General features: G+C 41.3%; 1 protein-coding gene across 10 annotated transcripts in view; it reads right to left on the bottom strand.

Annotated features, from left to right (window-relative positions):
• Window positions 1–165: 165 nt before the first annotated feature.
• ctnnd2b (catenin (cadherin-associated protein), delta 2b) overlaps window positions 166–25,177 on the bottom strand; it is a 150,485-nt gene continuing 125,473 nt past the window's right edge. For 6 of the 10 annotated variants that reach the window (XM_075483769.1, XM_075483766.1, XM_075483770.1 and 3 more), the window contains 10 exons: window positions 21,947–22,064; window positions 20,709–20,891; window positions 15,905–16,078; window positions 15,004–15,154; window positions 10,229–10,478; window positions 7,972–8,065; window positions 7,674–7,800; window positions 6,169–6,297; window positions 4,481–4,557; window positions 166–3,008 (listed from right to left, as the gene is read on the bottom strand). In XM_075483769.1, coding sequence (XP_075339884.1) covers window positions 2,745–3,008; window positions 4,481–4,557; window positions 6,169–6,297; window positions 7,674–7,800; window positions 7,972–8,065; window positions 10,229–10,478; window positions 15,004–15,154; window positions 15,905–16,078; window positions 20,709–20,891; window positions 21,947–22,064 — 1,567 coding nt within the window. In that variant the 3' untranslated portion in view covers window positions 166–2,744. The remainder of the gene's footprint in view (window positions 3,009–4,480; window positions 4,558–6,168; window positions 6,298–7,673; window positions 7,801–7,971; window positions 8,066–10,228; window positions 10,479–15,003; window positions 15,155–15,904; window positions 16,079–20,708; window positions 20,892–21,946; window positions 22,065–25,177) is intronic. The other 4 variants (XM_075483775.1, XM_075483774.1, XM_075483771.1 and 1 more) reach the window with 1 other exon arrangement.

The following is a 25,177-nucleotide window of genomic DNA, read 5'->3' on the forward strand; positions in this document are numbered from 1 at the left end:
CTTGCTTTAAACTTGTTGTGCACAACAGTCTCCACTTCAGGGAGGGGCTTTGGAGGCAGAGCTAAAGCACAGCAGAGAGGGAGGAAGGGACCTGTAAGTTGCACTCATTCAAACTTCATGATTTCAAACTCCTTTTCAATACACAAGAACAAACAACTCAAGAAATGAGAGGTTCTTCGATGGTCCGTTTATATTTTTTGGAGCAGTTGCAATTTGTTTGAGGCAATAGAAAGATTCACAATTCTCTTTTTAAAACACATTTGGTCTAGCAACAAAAAGGGCACCGACATTATATCTCCATACAGGTCTTACAGTCAGATTTTCTGCCTAAGGATCACAAAGACATACATAACTCTGTCAGTTTCCAGATGCTTACTAACAAATACAGTACATCTGCTTTTCATCCAGTGCGTGTTTGTGAGGAACAGCTGCATTATGAGTCACTTTTCAAGCATCGGAAGGTAACCTCTAGGACTTCTAAACAGCAGTGGGTAGGAAGAGCCAGGGTCTGTTGTCATGTGTTACCACTCAGCCTTTCTCACTTGATGACAAAATACTCGTTCACTGGTGTAGCCTTTGCTATTTGAAATGACGAGATCAAGAGATCAGAAAGAAAGTGTGTGTGTGTGTGTGTTGGGGCGTGTGCCTGTGTAAAACATCAAACTCACACCTGGTACTCTGATTTGCTATCAGTGCAGCAGAAGGGTGGCGGGGGACAGCATATTGTGCAGTTAGAATACAGACATGTTGGAAATACTTCTCACGGATGTGTCATCTTTTTGGACTGCTTCGGTGACAACGTGGATCCCTGGGCCCTGGTCTACTCTACTCCACATAGCAACGACATTACTACACAAAGTTGACAATTTAGTGTGTTAACCAGAAAATAAGACGTGAAGAAAGTTCCTACATGTAGCTGTTTTTTTTTTCGTTTTTTTTTTTAATAAGTGTTTTCCCAAAATGTTGCTGCTATAAGTGACATCCACATCTGCACGTAAAAAGTATATATTTATATTTATATAATATATATCCATACTCTATTAACAGGTTTGTCTACCATGAAGTTAGAATTGCCACTCATTTCTCAGAAAAGCTTTTTTTTCCTTTTTTTTTCTCGTACTTCAAACATTGATTATTTTACAACACACAAATCAACTAAATTTGTACAACTTTCAAGGAAGGCTTCAGCCGGTCTCATTGTCCCTCTGTTGGTTTACTGTTTCTGGTTTTGTACCGTTTTTGTTTTCTTCCCAATGGCTGATGCATCTAGGCAACTCTCGTCTCAGAAAAACACAGCTTAGAAAAACTAAAGCATTTACAAACAGGCATCGTTAGAACCGCGAGGATGTTCAGCTGAAAACTTTCAGCTCAACTTGGACCCTTTTACGCACCCTTAACATTCCCCTCTTCAGTCGGGGGGGGGGGGAAGTATCGCTTGTTTGGCACGATTATATACACAATGAGGGACAGGTCACTCAAAGGAAAGGCTCACGGGGAACAAAAAAAGAGGAAATGTGGCGTTAATGTGGAAAGAGAGGTGCCGAAACACCAGTGCTAGCCTCAAAAGGAAAGAAAAACAAGCAGAACAGAAGGGGCTGCTCAACTTTTTTTTTCATCCTTTTTTCTGCAGATCTGGCAGCTGTACCGTCTGCATTAAGTCAGGCAGTGAAAGGAGCACCGTGACCTTGCAAATCATATCCAGTGTTTCACATTAATAACAAGTCGGCATCCGTGATGTGAGTTTCGCAGCCATCGTGTGTATTTGTGTGTGTTCGGAGGGGATCCTTCAGTGAGGAGGTGAGGCTGACCCAGTGTGGCGAAAGGCCTGACATGACACAGAAAATAGTGCAATGTACAGTACACAATGCATCTCTGTAAATGTACAGTGTACACACCAGATACTATACAACCAGAATTAAAAAAGTAGAAACACAACAAAAAAGAAAGAGAAACAAAAGAAAAAGAAAAAAAAAATCTTTACAAATGACCAAAAGTCCAGAGGTGATTCTTTCGCCCAGAGGAGGATTCATCTTTCCGAAGCCATGGAGAGAAACCAAAGTTTGTGTGACAGACCTACGTATCCTACAGCTCAGCTTCTTGTGCTTGACGTTTACTACAAGCCATGTTGCGAGACCACATATTTACAGGTTTCACCCAGATATCTCTGACGCTTTTTGTTCGCATTGCAAAACCTCCCAAATCCGATTCCACGGATCCATTTTTCTCTTTCATCGTCCCTTCTAATCTCAGCGCACATCTTTACACACTCCCTCACCATCCAACTCTCATCAAAACCACCGTGTTTTTTTTGTTTTTTTTTCACTTTCTGTATCCAAAAGCATTCAGAGGCCCGACGTCTTTCTGCCTGCATGCCGAACCCGCTCTACCAGCTGTCGATCACAATCACAAACTTAACACAGAAAGAAAATGTGTCTGTCAGTTTGGTTGGTGGTGTGCATGCACATGCGTGGCCGCTCCCCCTGTTGCTTCAGGTCTTCTTCCGTTCCCTCTCCCACCTCCCTCAGACGTCTCCAAAAGAAGCGCAATGTCACGTCTACGTCCTCGCGTCGTTTCTTGTGCTCCATCCTCTCCCTCCTCCATCCTGCTATCTAAAATGCTACTCAGGAGCTACAGGGGAGGATGAGGAGGGAGGCAAAAATATCTCTCAGAAAAACTACCCCCTTCGCAATTTCGTCATTCATCCTGTCCCCCTCTTCCTCCTCCTCCTCCATCCTCATCTCCCTTCAGACCCAGGAGTCTGGTGAGGCTGGATAGTGGCTGGTCTCATAGTTGAGCTCACTGTAGGGCCGTGAGGCGGAGTAGAAGTCTACATAGTTGCCGGTGGACTTGAGGCCCTGCAGGTGCATGTTGAGATCACCCTGCGGCGGCCGCCCGCCCGCATGAACCTGGTTGTCGTAGAAGGCCTGATCCTCGTAGTTGCCACTGTCGGGCGGGGGAGGATTTTGGAAAGGGGGGTAAGGCTCTGATGGCAAGCCTTGAGAGGAGACCTGCAAAATGAGCAAAAGTCACGCACTGAGACAAAAGCAATTCAAACCTTTAAAGTGCTGATACACACGACACTGTGTGACTCCTAAATGATGGCGCACCCGTGGCCGACAATGGAAAGTTTTGAGGCTGACTGCGAATTTACACAACACTGATGCCCATGCGCTCTCAGAAATTAGTTTGAATTCTAGTCTCTCCTCACATTGCCATAAAGCTTCCATGATGCACTGCATGCCGTCTGCCACCAGCGAGCTATCCCAACACATGATATTTCAGTATAAGGCTTACCCAGACTAGAAGCCTGCGTCGCCTTAAACCCACCTCGCTATTGTTGCCAAATGTGACAAGAACCTAAAGGTGTTGGTTATACTTTACACATGAATGCAAATGTTTGTTAAAAAAAAGAAGAAGCTACAATCATAAACTATATTAAAAAAAGATTCAGAGCCGATTCTTCATTCAGGAAAACAGCCAGCAGGGGTTTGCCCCCCCCCCAGTTAAACCATTGTGATTGCAGTGGGGGAAAAAAGCCATCTTCTCTGCTGTTAATATTTGATGCTTTTCTTTGAGATCGAGGATAAAAAATGTAACACTGGGTGGGTGTTGGACTGTGGACAGAGCAAACTGCCTCAATATATCAGCTGGGGCTCTGAGAACTCCTGTGAAGATTTCATGCACTTGTGTTTCTTCTACTGTATGAAAAAACAACTAGACCTAATCCAAGCTTTATTATTCACTCACTTTCTTCACTCAGTGTTTTTATTGCTGGCTGCTGTGACAGATCTGTAACTCAAGGGGCTTAGCTTCAGAACACAGTGGTTGACTGAATGTGTAGATACAACTGAGTAATGAGTAATGGTTGTAAAAGTGCCATGACCTGTGTTTAAAAACACAACCAGCCTGTGATACCGCTGCCAAAGACTGTAACAGGTAATATGAGGATGATTTACGATCACACCATGCCTGCTGAAATACTGTAGTGCTTAAATTGATTTCTACATAGGCGTACAGTTTGGTCTCTTTAAGGGTTGCCTACCATACATTTGTAATTTATTCTGTTTTGGCATCTCCATCTAGAACTTATTACTGAGCAACTGTGCAGCATATCATTCCCCTAAAAGTGGGGAGAGTCATAAAGAATTAAAAACAGCTTGCAGTGCAGAATGGAAAACACTAACACCCAAAGGGAGAGTGATGGAAAGGTATTCTGGTCTATCAGGTTGGGAGTTTAAATGTTCTCTCAGAGAATGTGGGACATCTAAGATGTTGCCGCTGCGTTGAAATTAACTCACTAGACATTCGATATTTCGATTTCTGCCTTCCTCAGCAAATTGACAGCTCATTTGAATTTGCATCTATTTAAAGGGAGCCGTCACATACAGTAAAGGAGTATCTGTGAGAGATAAAGGTCACGAGTCACATAAAGTCCTCTAGAATCAGGGAAATGCTTCCAGAACAAAAACAATGGTCCTACCTGATTATACTTTAGATCTTCAGTGGGAGACACATATGCTCCTCTGTGCAGTGTTGAAGAACCACCGGAGATTTGGCCTGGGGAGACAGTGAGGGTGAATCATTGAGGCTAGAGCTGATTCAGCAGAAAGTGGTTCACTGTTTGAGGCCGTCAAACAGCATGAGCGGAGGATTGGCGATTTCAAACTTGTTCATTTATCCATTGGATTTAACAAATGTTACCTTGTGTTAGCTAATAGACGAAGATTTATACAACCCTCATTACTGTGTGCTAAATATGTGCAGCGAGCAACCTGCTAGCTTAGAAACAGAGGAAACAGGCAGACTTTTCGTCTCATCAGTACGTCTGAAACCTACAAGTTAACTCGTTCATATAGTGGATGATTAATCTTTCGAAAAATAACTGCGATACTAAGGATTAATTATTAAGTTTAAAAGGTGCTTATATGTGGATATGTCTAAACTAACCATCCTCTGCCTCCAGCTTCATTCAGTGAGCAGATTAGAGAGCAATGTTCATCCTCTCACCTGTTAAAACAAATGACTCCGTTTCCCAGAATGCTGAACTATTGTTGTATATTTTTAAAACTCGTCTTAAAACCCATTTTTATTCCCTGGCTTTTAATCCAGCATGAGACTCTGTTTCTGTTATTGTTTTATTGTTTTTATTGTTTTAATATTGTTATTATTATTATTATTTTCTAAGGAGCCAAACTTTTGTGCAATCTGTAAAAAAAAGAAGTCTAGTAGTTAATTTAAGTTCTCGAGAGTTTCTATTAAAACAGGCATGAAACAATATTATATATATATAATAGCACCAACAAAAGGAACTCGAAGAGCTAATAGTTGAAAACTTGGCATATCCGTGCACGTCTTTAAATGAATTGTGGAAACTGGTGAAGTGGAGGACAAAAGAAGAAGTGGCAGGTTTAAATTTAAAAAAAACTATCTACAGCAGATGGACATCTGTAAGTTCGTGAATAGGGACAAATCCAGCAAATATCTGACACACAGGACCTGAGGGCAGTTTCTGGACCTTCAGTTGATCCGTCTACTGTTCACTGAAGCCTCGTCAGAAATGGTCTCCATGGAAGGGTGGCTGTCAAGAAACCGTTCTTAAGGAAGCTGAGGGATGCCAAATGACACAAGAAGTGGACTGAAAATCAGTGGCAGCAGGTCTGATGGAGGGATGAATCCTCCCCGGAGCTCGGACCTCAACATTACTGAAGCAGTGTGGGATCATCTTGACTAAGACTTCAACAAAAGGCAGCCAACATCCAAAGAAGAGCTTTGGGATGTCCTTCAAGAAGCCTGGAGAACTATTCCCGAAGACCGCTTATATAAATGGCAGAGAGCTTGTCTCAGAGGGTTCAGGCTGTGTTGGAGAATAAAGGTTGTCAAACAATGTGTTGAGTATCAAGCTTGTTAGAATTGTACAAACTCTGTTTTTACCTTATTTTGGCCTACTGTATTTCCATATATGTTTGCACATTTCAGTAAATCACTGCACCTCTTTCTTTCTCGTTTTCCCGGCAATATATAAAGAAATAAAAGGTGGCTCAAGACTTTTGCACAGTAGTGTTCATGCGACGGATTGATATTTTCCCCCTAAGCTATCATCTCAAGGGACAACAGCCGCTTCATAGGAGAATGTGTTTCTGTGACAGACGTGCATGATGGAATACTTACCCGTCATGGCGTCCTTCCGGGATGTGTGCTCGCCCTTGTTGCCATGGTAACTGGCATTGCCAGTCGACTCGTAGTCCGCCTTCCTCTCCTTCAACGCCATCATCTCCCTGGGGGATGCAGGAGCGCTTGCTGAACACAGAAAGACACACATACACACAGTGAATATCTTCACCCTTCAGCAGATAAACCCTTCATCAGTACATATGAGAAGGAGAATACAAAAGGAAGGACGAGGATTTATATCATTCTGGAGTCCTTGAACGGCTGAAAAGCCAGAAAAAATGCTGTTTCTGAGAGCATCTAAGCTGTTGCATTTATCCTGACTCTCAACCAATGCACAGCACTCTGAATATATTATTTTCTCTAGCCTGGAACGAGTTAAAAACAGGAGTACTGTGTTCACTTTGTACTGTGAGTCTGCGGCAGCAGCCACAAGTCCATGGTTTCATTTCAAATAAGTACATTTAGAGTCATTCCTCCTCACCGTTGAACTCGAAAAGCTGAACAATAAAAAAGAGGTGATGTAATGACAGGCAAAGACAATGAATTAGCTCTGGCAAGCCACAATGGAAGAAACCGGGCTATCAGTTCAGTGGGATACGTTTTCCTCTAATTTACAAATGATTTTCAACAGCCTTTCACAAAGAAGCTCTGAGCTGCTGTATGGCTGGCCAGCCGGTTTGATCTGCTTCTTTGTCTCTCTTCTGTATGTTATAATGCTGTTAGCATCGATCCATGTGCTCATTAATGCTCTGCGAATATCACCAGTCTATTGCAATATCAGCCCATCATCATCTTTCATCGGCTGCTGTTGAAATGCACGCATTTCTAAGGCTCCGCACACACATGCTTTCTAACTCAGAGACGAAACTAAGAAAAAGGTCAAATTAGTTTGTTTCTAAATGCAGGTGGTTAAACAAAACTTGTTCAAATGCCCTCTGCTTTGAATGATGCATTACTGAGCAGAAGCTGTACCGCAGCTGCTTGGCACCACAGAGGCCTATGTTCATGTTTTTGGTATGTGCTGAACATAAAGTCCTTTCTTCATCACACAGATATGCCGTGTCCAAAAAGGCCTTTAGTTGAGAATTCTAGGGTTGTCCTGACCAGAACTAATATCAGGGAAACATTCTGATCCAGTTCCATGAATCTATTATCATTGTTCTCTTTGTTTCGCTGCTGTTGTTGCCGTAGTGTGGCAGCCTAACACTAAAATATTGAACATTTTCCGAAAGTGTCATCATCACTCCAGAAACACGAAAGCCTTTGAAGGCTCAGATTATTCAAACCCTAACTTTGACAACACAAGGGCGGGAAACTTTCTTAATGGGCATGGTGCAAGGATTTTACGTGACAGAAGAGTAATTTATCACAAGTCACTGAGGTGTGAAGGTGAAAGCAGACTTGAGCTATAATGAAGCGGTGCTTGTTTGACTGGACTCTACTGGTGGAGAGAATGATGGAGGCTGAAAGGGACGACAGTGGAGGGGGAGGTGTGGACTCACCTGATCGATTGTTAGGCGAGGTCCGCACCGGAGAGATGGACGGAGTACGAGAGGAGGAATAAGGTCGCTGTCTGTCCCGCTCTATCGTGGAGGAGGAGCCAACAAAATGGTACTGAGAATAGCCATCCTGAGCAAAGAGGAGAATCGGGAGGAGACGGTGTCATAAATAAAGCTCTATTTTACAAGCCTTCGCGGCCATATTCTCATTGCTCACTTTCCAGTCTGTTCGTATGAATTATGAAAACACCGACAGGACTGACATCACCATTGTTATACACCCAGAGCAGATGGGTTGTACCTTTTTGTAAAGGCTGCGTAGATCTCTGTATTGCCACATGCTGTTCAGGACTTGCGATGCCGCTTTCACCACTTTAGGACTATGTCTGGGAATTCAGCAGAGAAGAAGAAACACACAGCGTAAAGCTCGGCTGTTCTTAAGCTATATTGTGCAGGTTGAAGCCACAAAAACATCACAGTGCAGAACAATGAAGAAGAAGGCAGGGACCGACACTACGGAATGTAAATCAGCTTACTACACCTTCGAAAAAGAAAACAACAATGAAAACTTTGTCTTCATATTCTCAGCTGCGGCACTTCAATTGAACTGAGACTAAATTGGATAATTGCTTTTCTGACTGATTGATTGGCCAATATTTCATTGTGCTTTCAGGGTTTGACTCAGCTGACTAATGGCTGGGGCTTTAATTGGCTCATACACCCTTATCAGTGTCCGGGAAATTAAACTTGGTTTCTTCAAGACATGAAGACGTAAATGGTATTGTTTTGGACTGAGGGATGATGTATCGTGACTTTGCAGTGAAGCAAAGCAGGGTGCCTGCTTGTTCTTTGAAGAGCAAGAAACTAGTGAATACAAATATTTCAAAACCTTTGGTTTCTCTGAAAGAAGTCTATTGATAAAGTCATCATTAACTAGTATCAGTCTATGATTATCTGTGGAGCACCGCAGGATTTCAGTTGGCTGCATAAGTATAAAGGAAAGAAACAAAACAGAAATTAACTTGATAAAAGAAAATAAACAAAAATCCTGCGAATATTTTACTACCTGGGGATGAAAAACACTTTTTTCAGTTCGCAATTTCAACGAAACTGAACTCAAAATCATTAAACGATACGAATGAAGCAAGAACGTGTCATGAAAGAAAAGCTAGCTGGTTTGATCATGAATGAAATGAGACATCAGACACACAAAAGGAAAAAAGGTCCCAGACTTGTCCAGCCAGGACTGAGACATCTTTATCAGGAAAATACACCAAACAGCCATGTGGGCCAGCCCCATTCAGCAGTCTTTCCATGGGCAAGATAATCAAGGCTAAGTTCAGTTATAGCTTGGCTACATATACATCTTGATTTTTCTTTGTATGATATTTTGTTAAGTCAAGATTATGTTTCTATTTCGTTTACTTAATCAGGTAAAGCAATGACTGAATCTAAGCGTGTCAGAGACAAAAAAAACCCCATCAACCAGCTGCTAAAGGCTAAGCTACTTTTAAGGTTAGGGTTTTGATTTGAATGTTTTACATTCTATTTGTGTCAGTTTCAACATGAAAATAATCGATAATAAACAACAGATTTCCAAAACGTAGATGAATTTCATTACGCAGGCACAACACGCTGTTAATATTATTTTTTTTAATCTATTCAAGTTAAAATCCCGGCGGCCCTCTCTCAGTCCCTGTGTTTCCTCTCACCTGTCCAATCACACAGATGATAAAAAGTGTAGGTGTGCAGGTACACAGTCGGTGCAGAGAGCACACAGGGAGCTCTCTGGCCACAGTTCAACTTCAATCCCGTTGACTCGCAGCTCTGAAACAAGCACGCAGGCTCTCATTACCTTCCCTCCTGCCTCACCCTGCATCTCTGCTGCTCCTTCACATTTCTCGTCCAACGCATGCACACGCCAGACCTTTCTTTTAAAGTCTGCTGTGCTGGAGAATTTGCCTTCACCTCTCTCTTGGCCTACCTAACTCATTTTCTTATGCACCTCCTCCACCTGTCTGCTGTGGGCTCTGCTGATGACAAAAATAAGCAGCTGTAGTTTTCATGTAGAACAGAAGGCCGTCTGATTAACAATGATATGCAGAGGTGTGTCGGACGCCTCACAATCAACCAGATCTTCCATCCAGCTGTACATTCTGCGATAGTCGCTTTTTGTTTCACAATGACAAATAATGAATCCATCCGACATCTAAACTTGATGCTCTTGTGAATAAAGTCACTTTCAGTATGCTGATCAATTGTATAAAAATTGGATGAACAATGTAACTGCACAATGAGATGGCAAGATCCTTGCTGTCCTTGGTCATACTTTACATGTTTTTTTTTACCTGTGATTTCTTGTTGATAAGGATCTATATACTCTGATACTCACAGGCTTAAATGTTTGCAGATCTTAGTAGCTCTCATAAAACTACACAAAGTGTCGAAGCATCCTGACTACACTGCCACGTGATGTCATTTCTACCTGCATCTGAGCACACCTTCTCATCCTCTTTATTTCCCCTCTCTTTCACCTGACATCGTCCCATTCGGCTTACTTGTCTCCCTTGCTGCGAGCGACGCTGATCAGCTTCTCAATGCCGCCGGCGTCCCTCAGGGCTTTGGTGTTCTCCATGTTCTTGGTGATGACCTCGTGCAGCGCGCAGCAGATAGCGGTGATGGTGTCGTCGGACATGGTCTTCCCCACCAGGATGCTGCTGTTGGTGCTTCCTCCTCCTCCGCTACTGGTGTTGTTGTTGTTACTGCCTCCGGGTAAACGGTGCACGAGATCCCTCATGGCATATTTACCTGTGATGATGAAGGATGAAAACGTGGGAATTTAGAGAGGAAGGATGCAGTCAGGAGTTGGAGGGTGGAAAAAAGTTGAAAAAAAGGTAATAATATTAGGCAAAAAAAGATAATAGTTCTGGAATGGAAGAGTGTCTTTTTTAATGTTTTTTCTTTTGAGATATTTTCCTGTGAAAACACGTATTTTTAAAACATTTCTCCACACTGGTTTGGCTGATGTGCTGCTGGAAGGACTTCTGCCGGTAACTCTGACATTTTTTTTCCACCTGTCATGATGCATAACCATTGCAATGGGAAAATTGTTTGCATGTTGGAGCAGCTGATTGGGCTTCAGAAAGCCCAGGTAATGGCTGGAATAATACCCCCAAACCAGGCTGGCTAAAGAAGAGATGTTGTGGATGAAGAGCTAGAACAAGGCAAGGCAAGGCAAGTTTATTTGTATAGCACAATTCAACTAGCCTGGAAAACCAGCGCCAACTGCTGGACGGCAAAATGTTTTGCCTGCGGTTGGGTCTGGCCTCGATCCACTTGTCATTTTGAAAATACTGCCCTGAATCTGGCAGATGGCAACTAAACCAATCACAACGCAGAGATGTGTTTTGAATCAACGCGGGCGGGCCAGAGGGTTTTGAGGGAGTGACGACAGAGCAGTGCGACGTTGGGCAGTGGAAGCGAACATAGACAAGCGAAAGCACAACAAGAAAGATGGCGGCGGCAATGGAACAGTGCTCGTTTGATTCAGCCTTGGCACACAGCCATTATAACGAACAGCCTTGCCACTCTGTATTAAGCCCCATTGTACCGGCTTTTTGGCTGCAGTTCCACCAGAATTCCACTGGGAGCGTCGGTGGAGACCAGAATGAATGGGACCCTATGGAGCTAGATGCTACAAATGGTCAGTTTCACCTAAGTCTCCTCAAGAGCGCTCAGATTTGAATGTAGTTTCTGAGAGCTCAACATGGGTTTCAAGTAAAAAATCTACTGAACGAGTACATATATCGCTTTGATTTCTTACTGGTTGGCTTCTTGTTATCCACAACGCGCTAGCATTGTGCTAATGACAGCTGGTCGACCCGCTATGTATGACGTCATATACACTTCAAATCCTTTTTTTAAGCAAATGAGTGGCTCTAAAAATCTAAAACTCAGCCATGGGTATTTTCTAAACACCCTTTTTCGAAAACAACATTCGAATTACTAGAGAAAAAATTATATCTTGAGATAAGGGCACGAAAGGGCGTATAGCTCCATAGGACTCCATTCATTCTGGTCTCCAAAATTGGGCGCCCCACGTGGAAAGAGGGTGGAACTGCAACCAAAATCGCCTCGTTGGAAACCGGAAATGCACCGTGAGTGGCGTATCTGTCCTATTATAGAATCTGTGCTTGGCATCAGTTTTGGAAGAGTCCCCTCCCACCAAAGCTTTCTGTCGCGCTTACTACGTCACAGTCAGTTGCGCTGATTGGTCAGAGCGTTGGCCTATAGGCACAGACGCGGTTTGAAAGACAACGGGTTGTGCTCATCAACAATGTTCCGTTGTATCCATTGATCGGTGCCAGACTAAATTAGACATCCAATCCATTTAGGCTGGTTTATCAGGCTACAATTCAACTACAGGGCTATTCAAAGTGCTTTACAGATACATTAAAACAGTAGAAATAAAAAGCATGATTTAAATTTTAAACAAAAAAGAAAGAAATAAGAACAATAGATAAAATCAGATAAAATCAGTATGTGATTAAGTTTTGAGCTTTATTCAAACGCAGCTGAAAATAGGTGTGTCTTCAACCTGGACTTAAATACTCTGCGTGTTTCAGCTGATCTGAGGCTTTCTGGGAGTTTGTTCCAGACATGTGGAGCATAGAAGCTGAATGCAGCTTCCCCATGTCTGGTTCTGACTCTGGGAACTGATAAAAGACCGGATCCAGATAACCTGAGGGGTCTGGAAGGTTCATACTCGGTCAGGAGGTCACTGATGTATTCTGGTCCTAGACCATTCAGAGCTTTATAGACCAGCATCAGAACTTTAAAGTCTATCCTCTGATGGACAGGCAGCCAGTGTAAAGACCTCAAAATGGAGAGCAGGGAGGAGGAAGTTTAAACCATTTCATTCCTTGAGTGTGAGCTCTCTGGCAGATAAAATGGATCCATTTAGAGTGCTGACAAAGATGCAGCAGGAATATCAAGAAGGCAAATTTAATTCACCATGACATGGCTGTAGGAGCAACTTTTATCACCTCTCTACTCAACTTTAAGATAATATGGGCAAACAAAGACTGCAGACAGAGTGATGTGAAACTATTAGCTGTGAGTTTCTGTCCATGTTGTCTACTGAGAGGGTTCACCTGTGTTACCTGCGGACGCTATGTATGACATCATCAGCAAAGTTGTTGCCAAGCTACAAAAGTAACACCCTGAACCATTTATTGCCATCTCTGAAGATTTCTACCACACCTCTCTCTTCTAGGCTTTCTAAATATTTGTGATTTTTATTTGATTATATCTACCTATAATTGAACTGAACAATTCAAATGATTTTTATAATCACCTCATTAAGAGTTGCAGGAAACTTGTAGGGGAAACTTTTCCATAGTCTCAAAAATCTATCTGCAAAATGTGTGTTTTACTAAGTTTCTTGTAAAAGTTTGAGCTGCAACCTAAAAGAATTCCTTAAGAAACCCTAAGCTGTGCATATATTATAAGCACTCAAACATTCTGTAGCTTAACACAGGGAGAAGGAGGAGTCAATTTTTAGTTTCGTATTTCTTGAGTCATGTTTTGTTAAAAACATGACATGAAGTGTAAACACATCACAAGCTATTTATTATTCAAATCTGAATACATTTACATTAAAAACTGGAGGAGATATAGAGAATTACAGTTAACTTGCAGCAGAAAGTGACACAAAGACTTAACTGTTTAATATTAATTTCACCTACTTTCGGAAAAAAAAGCTGGCAACACGAGCTGCTGATCTCCAATTTCCTGCATATTTTTCAGTGCAGTTTCGATCACGTTTTGACTTAAGATTTTTAGTGATATTCCTCTTTAAACAATGATAAAAAAAGTATGAATTAACACATCTCAGTTACAAACATAACTATTGATAAAGCCCATCACGCATTAAATGAGATTTTGGATGCAACCTTTGGACTGTACCAAAATCCCACAGAACAGAAGTTAAATAAAGTCTAAATCTCGTTTTCTAAACTAAAAGAGAAAGAGAAAAACAACCCCTCCCTAAACTCATTAAAAGGAAAGCAGAAATGCACTTTGGCTGGGTAACTGTCAGACACTGACGGAGACATGGTCACATGATCCAACACAGCCTGACTACATTTCCCATGACACCTCAGTACTGCTGTCAGGAAATCTTGTCCACTCTGGCCTGTGGCCCTCGTTCGGATCGGGTCATCGCCCTGGGGTGGTGTTGGCCTATCATGACTGACTGACAGCTCACGTCCACACTTTAGATGTATAGATCCTGCCACTGCCTCTGTTATACGAAACCAAACTATCTCTTAATCTAAGAGTAACACTTCATTGTCACAGACGTATTTTCTCTGTGATTGGAGTATTGACCACTTGTTGCTTCTGTGGACAGCAGGAAATGCTCTGCAGTAAGAAGTCAGTGCCACGGAAATGTTACAGCCAAAAAAAAAAAACCCACAACAATTATCTCCAGATAATCAAAGCAATTCAACATTTAAACAGGTTTATTGCAACGAAATATAACTGAAACCCTTATTAGGTTAGTCACAATCAACAGTTTGCTCACAGCAGACCTGTCAGTACTGACAGTATTGATATATGCTGCCAGGAGCTCTGTGGGCTCGACAGCACAATATGCTGCGCTGCTAATACAGTTTCATCATGTTAAATACAACACAACTCAGGGCAGCACAATATGTTCTCCCCACACATACCTGTTTGCCCTGTGGCAGCACAGTGAAAATTTTGACATTTCAGCGTACAAAGACTCCGCACATGGATGGTTGTATTCACTTACTAAAACATCACACCATTTAGCTCAAAGCCTAAAGCACCAAGCAGAGTAACATGTGGTCGTTGCCATGGGGACCGGCAGAAAAACAGAGTTTATCACAGCCATAACTCGGCCTCCAATGGAGAACCTAGAGTCAGCCAGAGCACCATTACTGTCTGCAAAAAATACAGACGAGAACGTTTAGTTTCTTTTTTTTTTTTTTTAAATCAAAGTTCAATTTATAAAAGTCATTACCAGCAAAGATTCTCCTCACAAATTATATTGCAACTGAAAGTCTACTGCCCAGCAACAGCTGGAAATCCCTGCATTCCTCTTTCTGCAATCACTTCAGTCGAGGCAGAATCAGGCACATTACCAAGCTTTTATCACTGTGGATCCACTTTGTAAGGATTCGCCTTTCCTCAGTTTTACATACATGTCGAAATGCAAAAGGCTTGCAATATCAATTGATTTCAACATTCTGACTGGAACATAAAGGTGTCCTTCTCTGTGTGTGACTTTTGTGACTGAAATACTTACCAATGAGCTCCTTGTTCCTGATGTCCAGAGCCATGTTTCTCAGGGCGGTAGCCACAGCACAAACCACCCGGTCGTTGTCTATCCTCAGCAGCTCCACCAGGATAGGGAGACCTTTCTCTTTGCGCACTGCAGCTCGGATGTAAACGGACCACTGGGCAGGAGTAAAGGAGCAGGGAAGCAGATGGACACAGCATTAGAGATTTGTTTGTGTGTAATTTTCCCTGAATTCATCTACCATCCTATATTTCATGTCCATCTACTGGTTAATAGGAAATGAATGGTATACAGACAGACCATTGTTGTCATTTTAAATATTTAAATATCTAATGCCCTACTTAGACATGTATTGAGCAGTAAAGGGCTTTCTTGAAAATGAAAATTGAAGGTTGACGAGAACTCTCAAACAGGCTCCACATACAGCACAGTACACTGTACTTCATTTCAGAGGTTTAGATGTATTGTCACATGATGCACAATTAATGAAACACCGCTCCGTAATTCTAATTACCTTCGTAAATGGTCCAACTAACCAGATACATTTTCATGAGCATTTAGAAGTTGAACTCAGCAAAGATAACTTAATGGCAGTAGTAGTTAGATTTTAAAATGTCATTTCATCATCTGACTTTCTTATTTATTTAGGGGAGGGTTTCAGAGATAATTAAAGTGTTGATTTCTGAATGATGTGTAGGAATCTGTTAGATCCAGCCATGAGCAATTTAAAAGGACCAGCAATCAATGCATGCTATGTTTTAGGACAAAATAAGCTAAATATTTGGAGACTTTTGGCTTGCTGTTGTCATCCCAAGATTTGCTTCTTTCACAGCCCATTTTGACACATACTGGAAAATCAACAACCTATTGCAACTGCTCTTTAGAACAACAATGGCACAGCTCTTACCTTCCAGCTGCCAGCGGCTAGGTTCTGTAGAGCCCCAGCTGCTCCCTCCAGGGTGTCTGGGTTGGAACACTCAGACAGCAGAGTGAGGTAGGGCTTGACAATAGTGGGGTGCCATAACATCTGGATGCCTTTTGGGGGCTCTGCCAAGTCTGGAAACGGGCCCACACCATCCCACTGCGGAATATGACACATAATTCATAATGGCAACGAATTTCATATTCTGTGTGAGGGCCAGCAGGATCCCCTCAGAGGAAAAGCAGGGACAAGAAGTTGAATTACGCTTCATGGTAATGAGTGGTGTATAAATAAGGTGGCATTCAATTTTTTGGTAATTCTGTTCTTTTGTCTCTTCTGTAATTAAAACTTGACTTTCTTTCCTGTACTGATGAGGCGTGAATAATAACAGTGAAAATGTTGGATAATGTAAAGGTCTGTATTATGAATTAACGATGCTGATCAAACTACTTTTAGGTAAACCAATACTCTAACTTTAAATCTCAATGAAAAAAAACACTTTCTGATCACATAATATTGGATGGAAATTTTCTGAACGTTATAATTTATGATACATTGACATGAGAAATGAAATGATAGCTTCAGCTTGGAGTGACCAAAAAAAGTAAATACAGAATATTCAAGTAAAAAGCTATCTGCTACAAGTCAAATGGCAGTGTGTGTGTGGGTGTGTGTGGGGAAGGGGTGAGGTGGGACACAGAGGGGAAGCTGACTAAATCACTCTGAGCAGCATGCATGCGAATAAATAACAGAATTGAAGATATTTTTCAATTGCTGCTGATTGTTTTGGAAAATGAGCTGCTAATGTGCTGCTCTTTCTAATCTGTCTCCCATTTCTTACTAATAATAGATGGATGGTTTCAGAGTTTAAAGTATCATCTGAATGAGTCTCATGCACAACGCGTCTGAGTTGGCATCTTTTTTTATCCGATGTATGTTTATGTAATGTTAGGATTTCCTTAGTTTAGCAACTATATTATGTCTTATCTATGATTGTCCTGTAAGCTTCCTACTCGTCATCATATCCTTTTCCAAAGCTGATTTTAATAGAAAACAATATTAATGTCCCATCCTTACTGTAATGAAGTAATCTGAGATGACATCTGTTAAGATGATGTAATACTGACAGTAGTTGTTTTCTTTTTTTGCTTCTCTATTTCATCTTTGACTTTATTATGCTACTGCTCTCTCCTCTCCTCTCCTCTCCTCTCCTCTCCTCTCCTCTCCTCTCCTCTCCTCTCCTCTCCTCTCCTCTCCTCTCCTCTCCTCTCCTCTCCTCTCCTCTCCTCTCCTCTCCTCTCCTCTCCTCTCCTCTCCTCTAATTGCCCCACAGTTGATACAGTATTGCCCTCTTCAACATGCACCCTAATCGTTGCTTCATGATAATCACCCACAGCTGCAATGAAGTGGAAACACACACACACACACACACACACACACACACACACACACACACACACACACACACACACAGAGGGTTTTGTATTATTATTTGAAGAGGATATGTTTGGTCCTTTGGCAGTCTTATCCCAGGGTTAGTTTTATGATCCTCGTCTCCTTGGAAACAGAAATAAAATCCCTGAAGGTTAGCTCAACAGATAGAAGTCTAAGTAAAGGTCTGTCTCCTTTAAATTTCTTTCTTGTCTCTTTTTTAGAGGGTAAGCCTGCCTTCTTTGCCATTGCATGAAGATGGGTGGAAAAAATAGCATCCAGAGCTAATGAGCAATTCACACGCCACGATCAACCGGAAGTGTTGGGTTTTCAATCCCAACATCTTCACTGGAAGTAGTAAAAGACGTCCTCCACTCAACCAGAATGTGATGCTGATTGCCTATTAGCATGACAAGAGCTCAGAGCCTTCTCCAAAGCAGCCTTTTGGTTTCTGCCAATTCATTAACTCGATGAACTCTCTTTCTTTCTTTTTTTAAGCTACAGGAGGATGGGACTCAAAAAATCCAGAGAGCAATAGCAAATCAGCTTGATATTTTTGGGGTCTAAGAACATGCCACAAGCATGAACAGAAATGAACACTACTTGATCTAAAAGCAAAGCTATGCTGGGCTGATGCTCTATAACAGTCAAGCTCTTTTTGTAAATATACATGAATGTCCTCTTGTTCTGCAGATGTGACCTTGATTAATGCAGATGACAGGCGAGTGTCAGTTGTCAACTAAAAGAAAGACTTTGAGACTTCAGACAGAGTGAGCCAAGGATGAACAGAGAACAAATCTCTAACAATGGAATGACAAAAAAACAACAAAAAAACATTCAATATTGTGTCATGAGTCCCAGCATAAAAATAAAAATGTAATCTTTAAACAGGAAGCACTTTGACAAGAAATTAATGCTTTTATAAGATAATTAAAATGACAGGATTAGCAAAAAATGAGAGAGAAGGATAAAGGAGCAGGAGTGGGGGAGACAGATTGTGAGATTAATCAATAGTTAAATCCTAAATTAAAACCACCAGGAGAACACAGAGTTCTGAAACACATAACTGAATCTGTTACAAGTCTTCAGTGTTTTAGTTTTCTGACAGACACAGACAGACACTCCACAGTAAAAGCCAGCTGCCATTTCCAACTGCCAGATGTTTAAACACAATCATTTTCTCTTTCTCTGAGGTTCCTGCTCAATTAGCTTTAGCAACATACATTTTATAAGGAATTATGCTGCTTTCCATTTGCCTTGGAAATCCAAACTCCGAGCTGATAACCCTCCCTAGTTGACAACATAAACCCATATTTGAGTTGGAAGTCAAACAAACTGTATGATTTGATATTTTTTAGGGCAAACTGCACAAGGTAGCATTTAGAATCAATACAAGCTTATAACAACACATAACGTTCTATTTTACCCACACAAACGCTGTTGCACCTGTGTAGACTGATAGAGGTTGAACAGTATAGTATGTGCAACTGATTTAACGAAACACAAACTGACTGACATTCAAAGAAACAGGTCACCATTTCTCTCCACTATGTCTGTGCAGGGAAGCCATGTTATGTTTTGAGGTCAGGTTCCTCTGATTCAGAGATCTGACTCAGGGGGGCGTTCCAGTTGATTTTTTTCCAACTGGTAACTTGGAAATCACAACTTAGTTGTTCTAAGTTGAATGCACCAACACTGTGGAAAAAGATGGTTGACACGCGCTCATTGCCGTATTTTTCCTTCAATTTATTGACGCGTAGGAAAGTTGAGTTGACAACATTAATCACATCAAATTAATTGAACTATGTTTTCCATCTATCTTCCCTGCATCTGGCTTGTGTTTCTGCTTATTGATTTGACACTTTGATAAAGCATGGGTACTTGTAGCTTGAGGTTACACAGTGTCTTACAGTGTTACACAAACTTGCACCTTCTCATTTTCTTGCTCCCAGCTCTTTGTGTACCACGGTTTCTGTAGCTTTTCCACCTGCATTGTCCCTGGTTCTGAGAAACAGGAAAAGTGGAGCAGTATATAACATTATTAAATGGCCAAAGTGTTCTCCAAGATGTCGAGGAGGGGTTTCTGGGAATGGCAGGCTTAGAAATATTCACTTTTTCTTTTAATGAGGAAGAAATTGCAATAGGCTTCATAACAGACTTTAATGAGTCAGTAATAACCTCACTGTCATGCTGTCTGTGATCCTGAACAGTGAACAACAATGAGAAATTTGAATGCCATTAGGCTGGAGATTGAAGACATATTACAAGTGTGAATGTAGGAGTGTGGGCTATAGACACACACACACATATTCTTAGTACACAGTGTAACTTGGGTGTTTACAAAAAAACAACAACTTCTGACTGAGACATCTGGTGTCTCTTGCCTTCACCTGCTTGGGTTCAGCGTTTGGCCTAGGGTCGTATCACCATTGTGCAGTTCTTTAGTCTCTTGATTGGCTTCCCTGCATGCACTGCAGTGTTGTGAAGCAGGCACCATGCAACGACAATTAGACTTGGGGAGAGTGATGCTCCTGCAGTTGGGTTAGAGCACGTAAGGTGCTTTTCAGTTCAGCACCCATTCAGCTGAAAAACACCCGTTCAGAACACGGTGACCTTGTGTTCTGAACGGATGTTGTGATCCAGGGGTGGAAGTGGTAAGCCTGGTCACCTTCAAGCTCATAGCCTTTGAGGTTTGTAAGATCACATGCAAGAGGTTGTGCTTGTGTCGTTTAGTAGATACGGTAAGCTTATCGGACCCATCTATGTGTAATGATGCCGGTTTGTGGTTGCATCAGTGATTATCGGCCATTTCGACCACCAACGATGCACTTTTTCATTCTGGCCTGACACTAGAGCTTGCACTGCTTGGAGCCAACATGTTAACACAGTGGCTTCTGTTGCATTCATGCTGAAACTTTGGAAACCTTTGTGTCTGCAGCTCAATGTATGCTGGCGAAAGAAAACTAACATCTATGCATCTTTTTGTCTCAACCATAAGCGTCAGAGTAAATGCATGGTTTTGGAATGAAAGCCTTGTATCCTGAATGTCTCCTTAGTTTCTCAGGAAATATTCCTATATAGATAAACACTTCTGTTCAGTTACAGAGAGCAAAGCAGCCTCCAGCTCAGGCTGAACACAGTTCAATTGTTGCGTGGATCTTGATCAGAGGACTTAGCTGATACTGGACAGTTAAAGAACAACCTACCATGTCACTCTTATCTGCCGTAATTAAAAATCATATTAACTAAAAGGATATTGTAGTGCACTCTTAATATCTTGGCAGTATACTAAATCCAGTAAATATTAGATATGAACCAGTGAGACGAGGCAGTGATTTAAAACCTGATGTTTTCTCACCTGGTCATGTCCCTTCTTTTTCTTCTTCTTCTTGCCCCAACATCCGGAACTCTCTGCGTCCTTGCCGCCAGTGTCGCATAACAGACCGTCCAGCTCCTCTGACCCACCCTGCTGGCTGTGGGATGTCTCTGCAGCCAGACGGTATGACAAGTTCCTCAGGATGCACACGCAGTTCTCCACAGTCTGTTGGAGGCAAGGAAAGTGAGAAAATAGGGGGGGAAAGGGAGTGAGATGGAGAATAAGGGATACAAAAAGAGACAAAGATGAAGGAAGCATAGATGCCAACCGGAAAAAGAAACTCAAAGATACTGTGTATGTACAGCATGTACACGGACACTTGCACATGTACCCAAACAAACTGAGCAGTGCAGACTCTATATATTATAAATACCCAGACATAAACACTTGCAGTGTGTATGGAGCAGACAGACACACACTAATCCTATTGTTGTTAGTGGCTACGCAGCCAACAGTCACAGACTTTGATCTGGTGGAGGATTTCTGCGGATTAAAAACTTCACTTCCAGTGAAGAGCCTCCACTGAACAGCACCAACTTATACACAAACACTGGTGACTCATCAAATGCACATGAACGCATGCAGCACTTTCACAACTCTAACCCAAACACATACACATGGATGAACATAGACTCACACAAAGCGCACAGACTCTTTCAAACAGTGTTTCTGTGTCACTGTCAATTTGGGTTGAGTACTATTCTGTTAAAACATTACATCACAAGCAAGATAGGTATTTTTTCTTATATACGATTATTAGTTTATCCCTTTTTGTAATTTCTAAAACTTTGAATGAGGTGAAACTGTGGTTTCTTTTAAGATATGAACAGATTTGGGACTGGGACTTTTGATGAGGGAAGTCTTTGCTATAAGATTTACAGCAAGTGGAGTATTAAACAACAACATTAAGACTTTGGATATAAATATATAATCTGCAGACTTAGTAGTAATATATGTTTTAAAAAGAAACTTGCATTTGCAATACATCTGCTTATAACTCCTGTAAATTTATGCAAATTATGAACAATGTCATTAATTGCACGAATAATGATAATTATGAAAGATGTCATCACATAACAGCGATTCACACAATGTGGACACATGCAAACACCTCATTTTCTATCATCAGGTGTTTAGGTATTTAATCAGAATATTGTGTATGTGCACATGCTTGTAGTTGTGTGTGCCAGCTGTTTATGTGTTTGCAACATGTGTGTTACCTTGCTGTCAATCTCACTGCTCCCTAGAGCGGTCTGGATGACAAAGAGCAGAGCGTCTGTTAGGCCCTCACACTCCCTCATCCTCCTCCGGGCTTCCTCGCCTGCAGAACTCACGTTCCTGTTTCACAGATACACAAACAGATCATCAATGAACAGAGATTCAGCACAGCTTCGGAACTGTCCACGCACTAGTTTCTGACAAGTTCTCTATATGTGAGCTCCTGCGCATCCTGAAACATATGGGGATGTACTACTAGTGTTTGCATGTCTGTGAGGCCCCACTGACAGAAGCTGAGAAATAAATATACTTTAACATAAGAGATGCACATACCCTGAGTGAAATAATGAGAAATGACAACCAGCTGGTAAACCTTTGGTATCCTTATACGGCATCATTTAAAGTGTTTATGTATGTTCTGTTAATGTCTAAATATTTTGGACCTACACTGACCTATTATCATTAGGTTCTTATACCAATAAATAGTTATATATAAATATATATATATATATTTTTTAATCTATTTTTTTAGCTTTTCTACTATAATCAGATAGATGCCTCATCAAGCTAAACAGAAAAAACTCAACCAGCTGTGTGAGGCAGAAGGAAAGCCTAAAAATACAGACCCATTCACAATATATCATTTCTACTGAGCTAAACTTAAGCTCATGTCGTGCTCATTTACAGGTTCTTAGTTCTACTTTGGCTCTCGACTGGAATATGCTTTCATGCTTTAATGTTGGAGAAATACAGTTTTTCGCCCACTGTACGTTGCTGTAGGATTTATTGTGATGAATAGATTGTGTCACCTTCTGACTGAAAAGCTCCAAAGATTTTTAATAGAATTACACACCATTTAAGTTTATTGTCCCTTTCTTTGCATGTAGGCCAGTTTTGAACACATCTGACTGAAAATTAGACACACATACCCATTCAAATCTTTTCTGGTCTGGTTATGTAAGGATGATCTTTGAAGAAGAACAATTTCCAAAAACAAGTTGTGTAAAATAATGATAAAAACAAGATACAATCATTTGCAAATCTTTTAAACCCTTGTTAACTGAAAGTAGTTAAAACTTCTTAAAACAACTTGTTTCAACAATCAACTTTTTGTTTTGTTGTGAAGATCTCACTTTGTTTCGTTAAAATGGACTTGTATTCATGTTAAAATGCATATATTCATATTAGTCTGACTAAAATGGTACAAATCAAAGCTCTAAAAGTTGGGCTAATACGCCCATATAATAGGCATGGGCAAATAGTTCAACACCTTAAAAATAATGATTTCAAACCTGAATGTTGAAACAATTTGGGGATTTTTTTCATCTACAATACATAATACCATTAAAAGAAGAGCTTGAAACATTGCTGTTGTATTATTAGGTCCAAATGATTTGCTAAATTGTTGTTGCAAACATCTGGCAACAATGAAACTCATTTAGGCTTAAAAAAAATTAGTCCACTAATCTGTCAAAAAAACAAGAAGTGCAACTGGGATACGAGCTCACAATAAATGAGATAATCTGCCTTTTATTAGTTACTGTAGAGTCTGTCCCATCTGCCAAGTCATCGCAAAAATTCAAAATCTGGCTGTTAGGCGGCACAACGGGATATGAGCATGCACAGAGTGTAAACAGAAGTGAACTGGAGGGGGGACAGTGAGGCATTGACAGAGTAAAACAAAAGGAGAAAAGGAGAAAAGCAGCATAATGTGATTGAGAGAGGAGATATGGAGTAATGGGATGAGATGGAGTCGGAGCGAGGGAACAGAAGGAAGAGGGAAGAGGGAGAGAAAATGAGGAAGCAAGGAGGATAATGGGAGATGGAGAGAGCGAAATAAAAAGAGAGAGCAGGTGGCCGGCAATATACCAAACCCACCATGAAATATTCAATCTTTAATCAGACTCCCAGCATTCCCTAACGAGGCGTGAGAAAGATGAATTAGCCCTTCGAGTTTAGGGAGCTGAGCCACTCAAAGTTGTCTCCTGCAACACGCACACACAGCTACGCTCAAAGATACCCACACATCACGCTACCAGATGAGTCCATTTTCACACATGTACAGTATTAGAGGCTAGTGAAGCTTTTGTTAGCAGTGAGATTAATGAGCCACACATATAGTTAGACAGACAAACAGCAGAGTGTACACGCACGCACGCACACACACACACACACACACACACACACCCACACACACACACACACACACCCACACACACACACACACACACACACACACACCCACACACACACACACACACACACACACACACACACACACGAACGAGAAGCAAGAGATTCCCACTCAACCTGTGCTGCATATCTGCCTCATTCTAATATAGAGATATGCAGAGACGCTCTCCTCACTGTCAAAACACAAGAAATTAAGCAATTTGTTGCACAATGAAAGCGAACACATCCGTTGCAATTTATAACAAACTGAAATAATGATCGATGCAATGAGAATTTAAGCGACAGGTGAGAACACTAACATTCAGGAAATTCAGACTGTCCATGTTTAAGGCTAATTTGTCATGATTCTGTCTCCGAGGCATGCATCTTTTTATTTTTTTCATTTTATGATCCAGTGCTTGAAGAACAGGAATGAATAACACATCTAAAAATGTCTGGTACACTGCCGATGTGTGTCTTTAGAAATATTTATGAGCTCCGACTGAGCCACAGAAATTTCATCACGCAGTCCTGGAAATCCTGAGAATGTTTGGGTAACATCTTATAAATGATCATTTTATGTGTGTGACTATGTGGCAGTGGTGGAAAGGACTTTTCTCATCCGAGCAATGGCAGTTTGCATGGCTTCAAATGTCTACTCCATTACATTTCAAATGAAAAATGTTCACAGTTTATGTATGACACATTCTAAACTTGGATCGGTAAACCCTCCAGGTTGCGGACCTCTCCGGTGGAGGTGAACTAATGTGGGGAACATCATGAGAGCAATGTTGTATTACAAATGTAACTGTTCATCGTTGCTCATTAAATCATAAACTTTCAGTAAATTATTCTTTTGTCCACTCTGCTCAGCCGGAGCGAGTTGTGAACACAACATGTTCACATTATCACTTCTCGGCTGCCAGCTTGTTGGGAAACAGTTGTTTATTTCCCATCCAGCAGTTGTGGAGTCAGAGAGAAACATCAGCATTTGTGAGTTTTTTTTTTTTTTTCCTGACCATCTGGCGACTGCAGAGCTGAATACCTCCCAAGTTCATTGT

This window comes from Odontesthes bonariensis, chromosome 14, assembly GCF_027942865.1.
Source record: "Odontesthes bonariensis isolate fOdoBon6 chromosome 14, fOdoBon6.hap1, whole genome shotgun sequence".
Lineage (NCBI taxonomy): Eukaryota > Metazoa > Chordata > Actinopteri > Atheriniformes > Atherinopsidae > Odontesthes > Odontesthes bonariensis.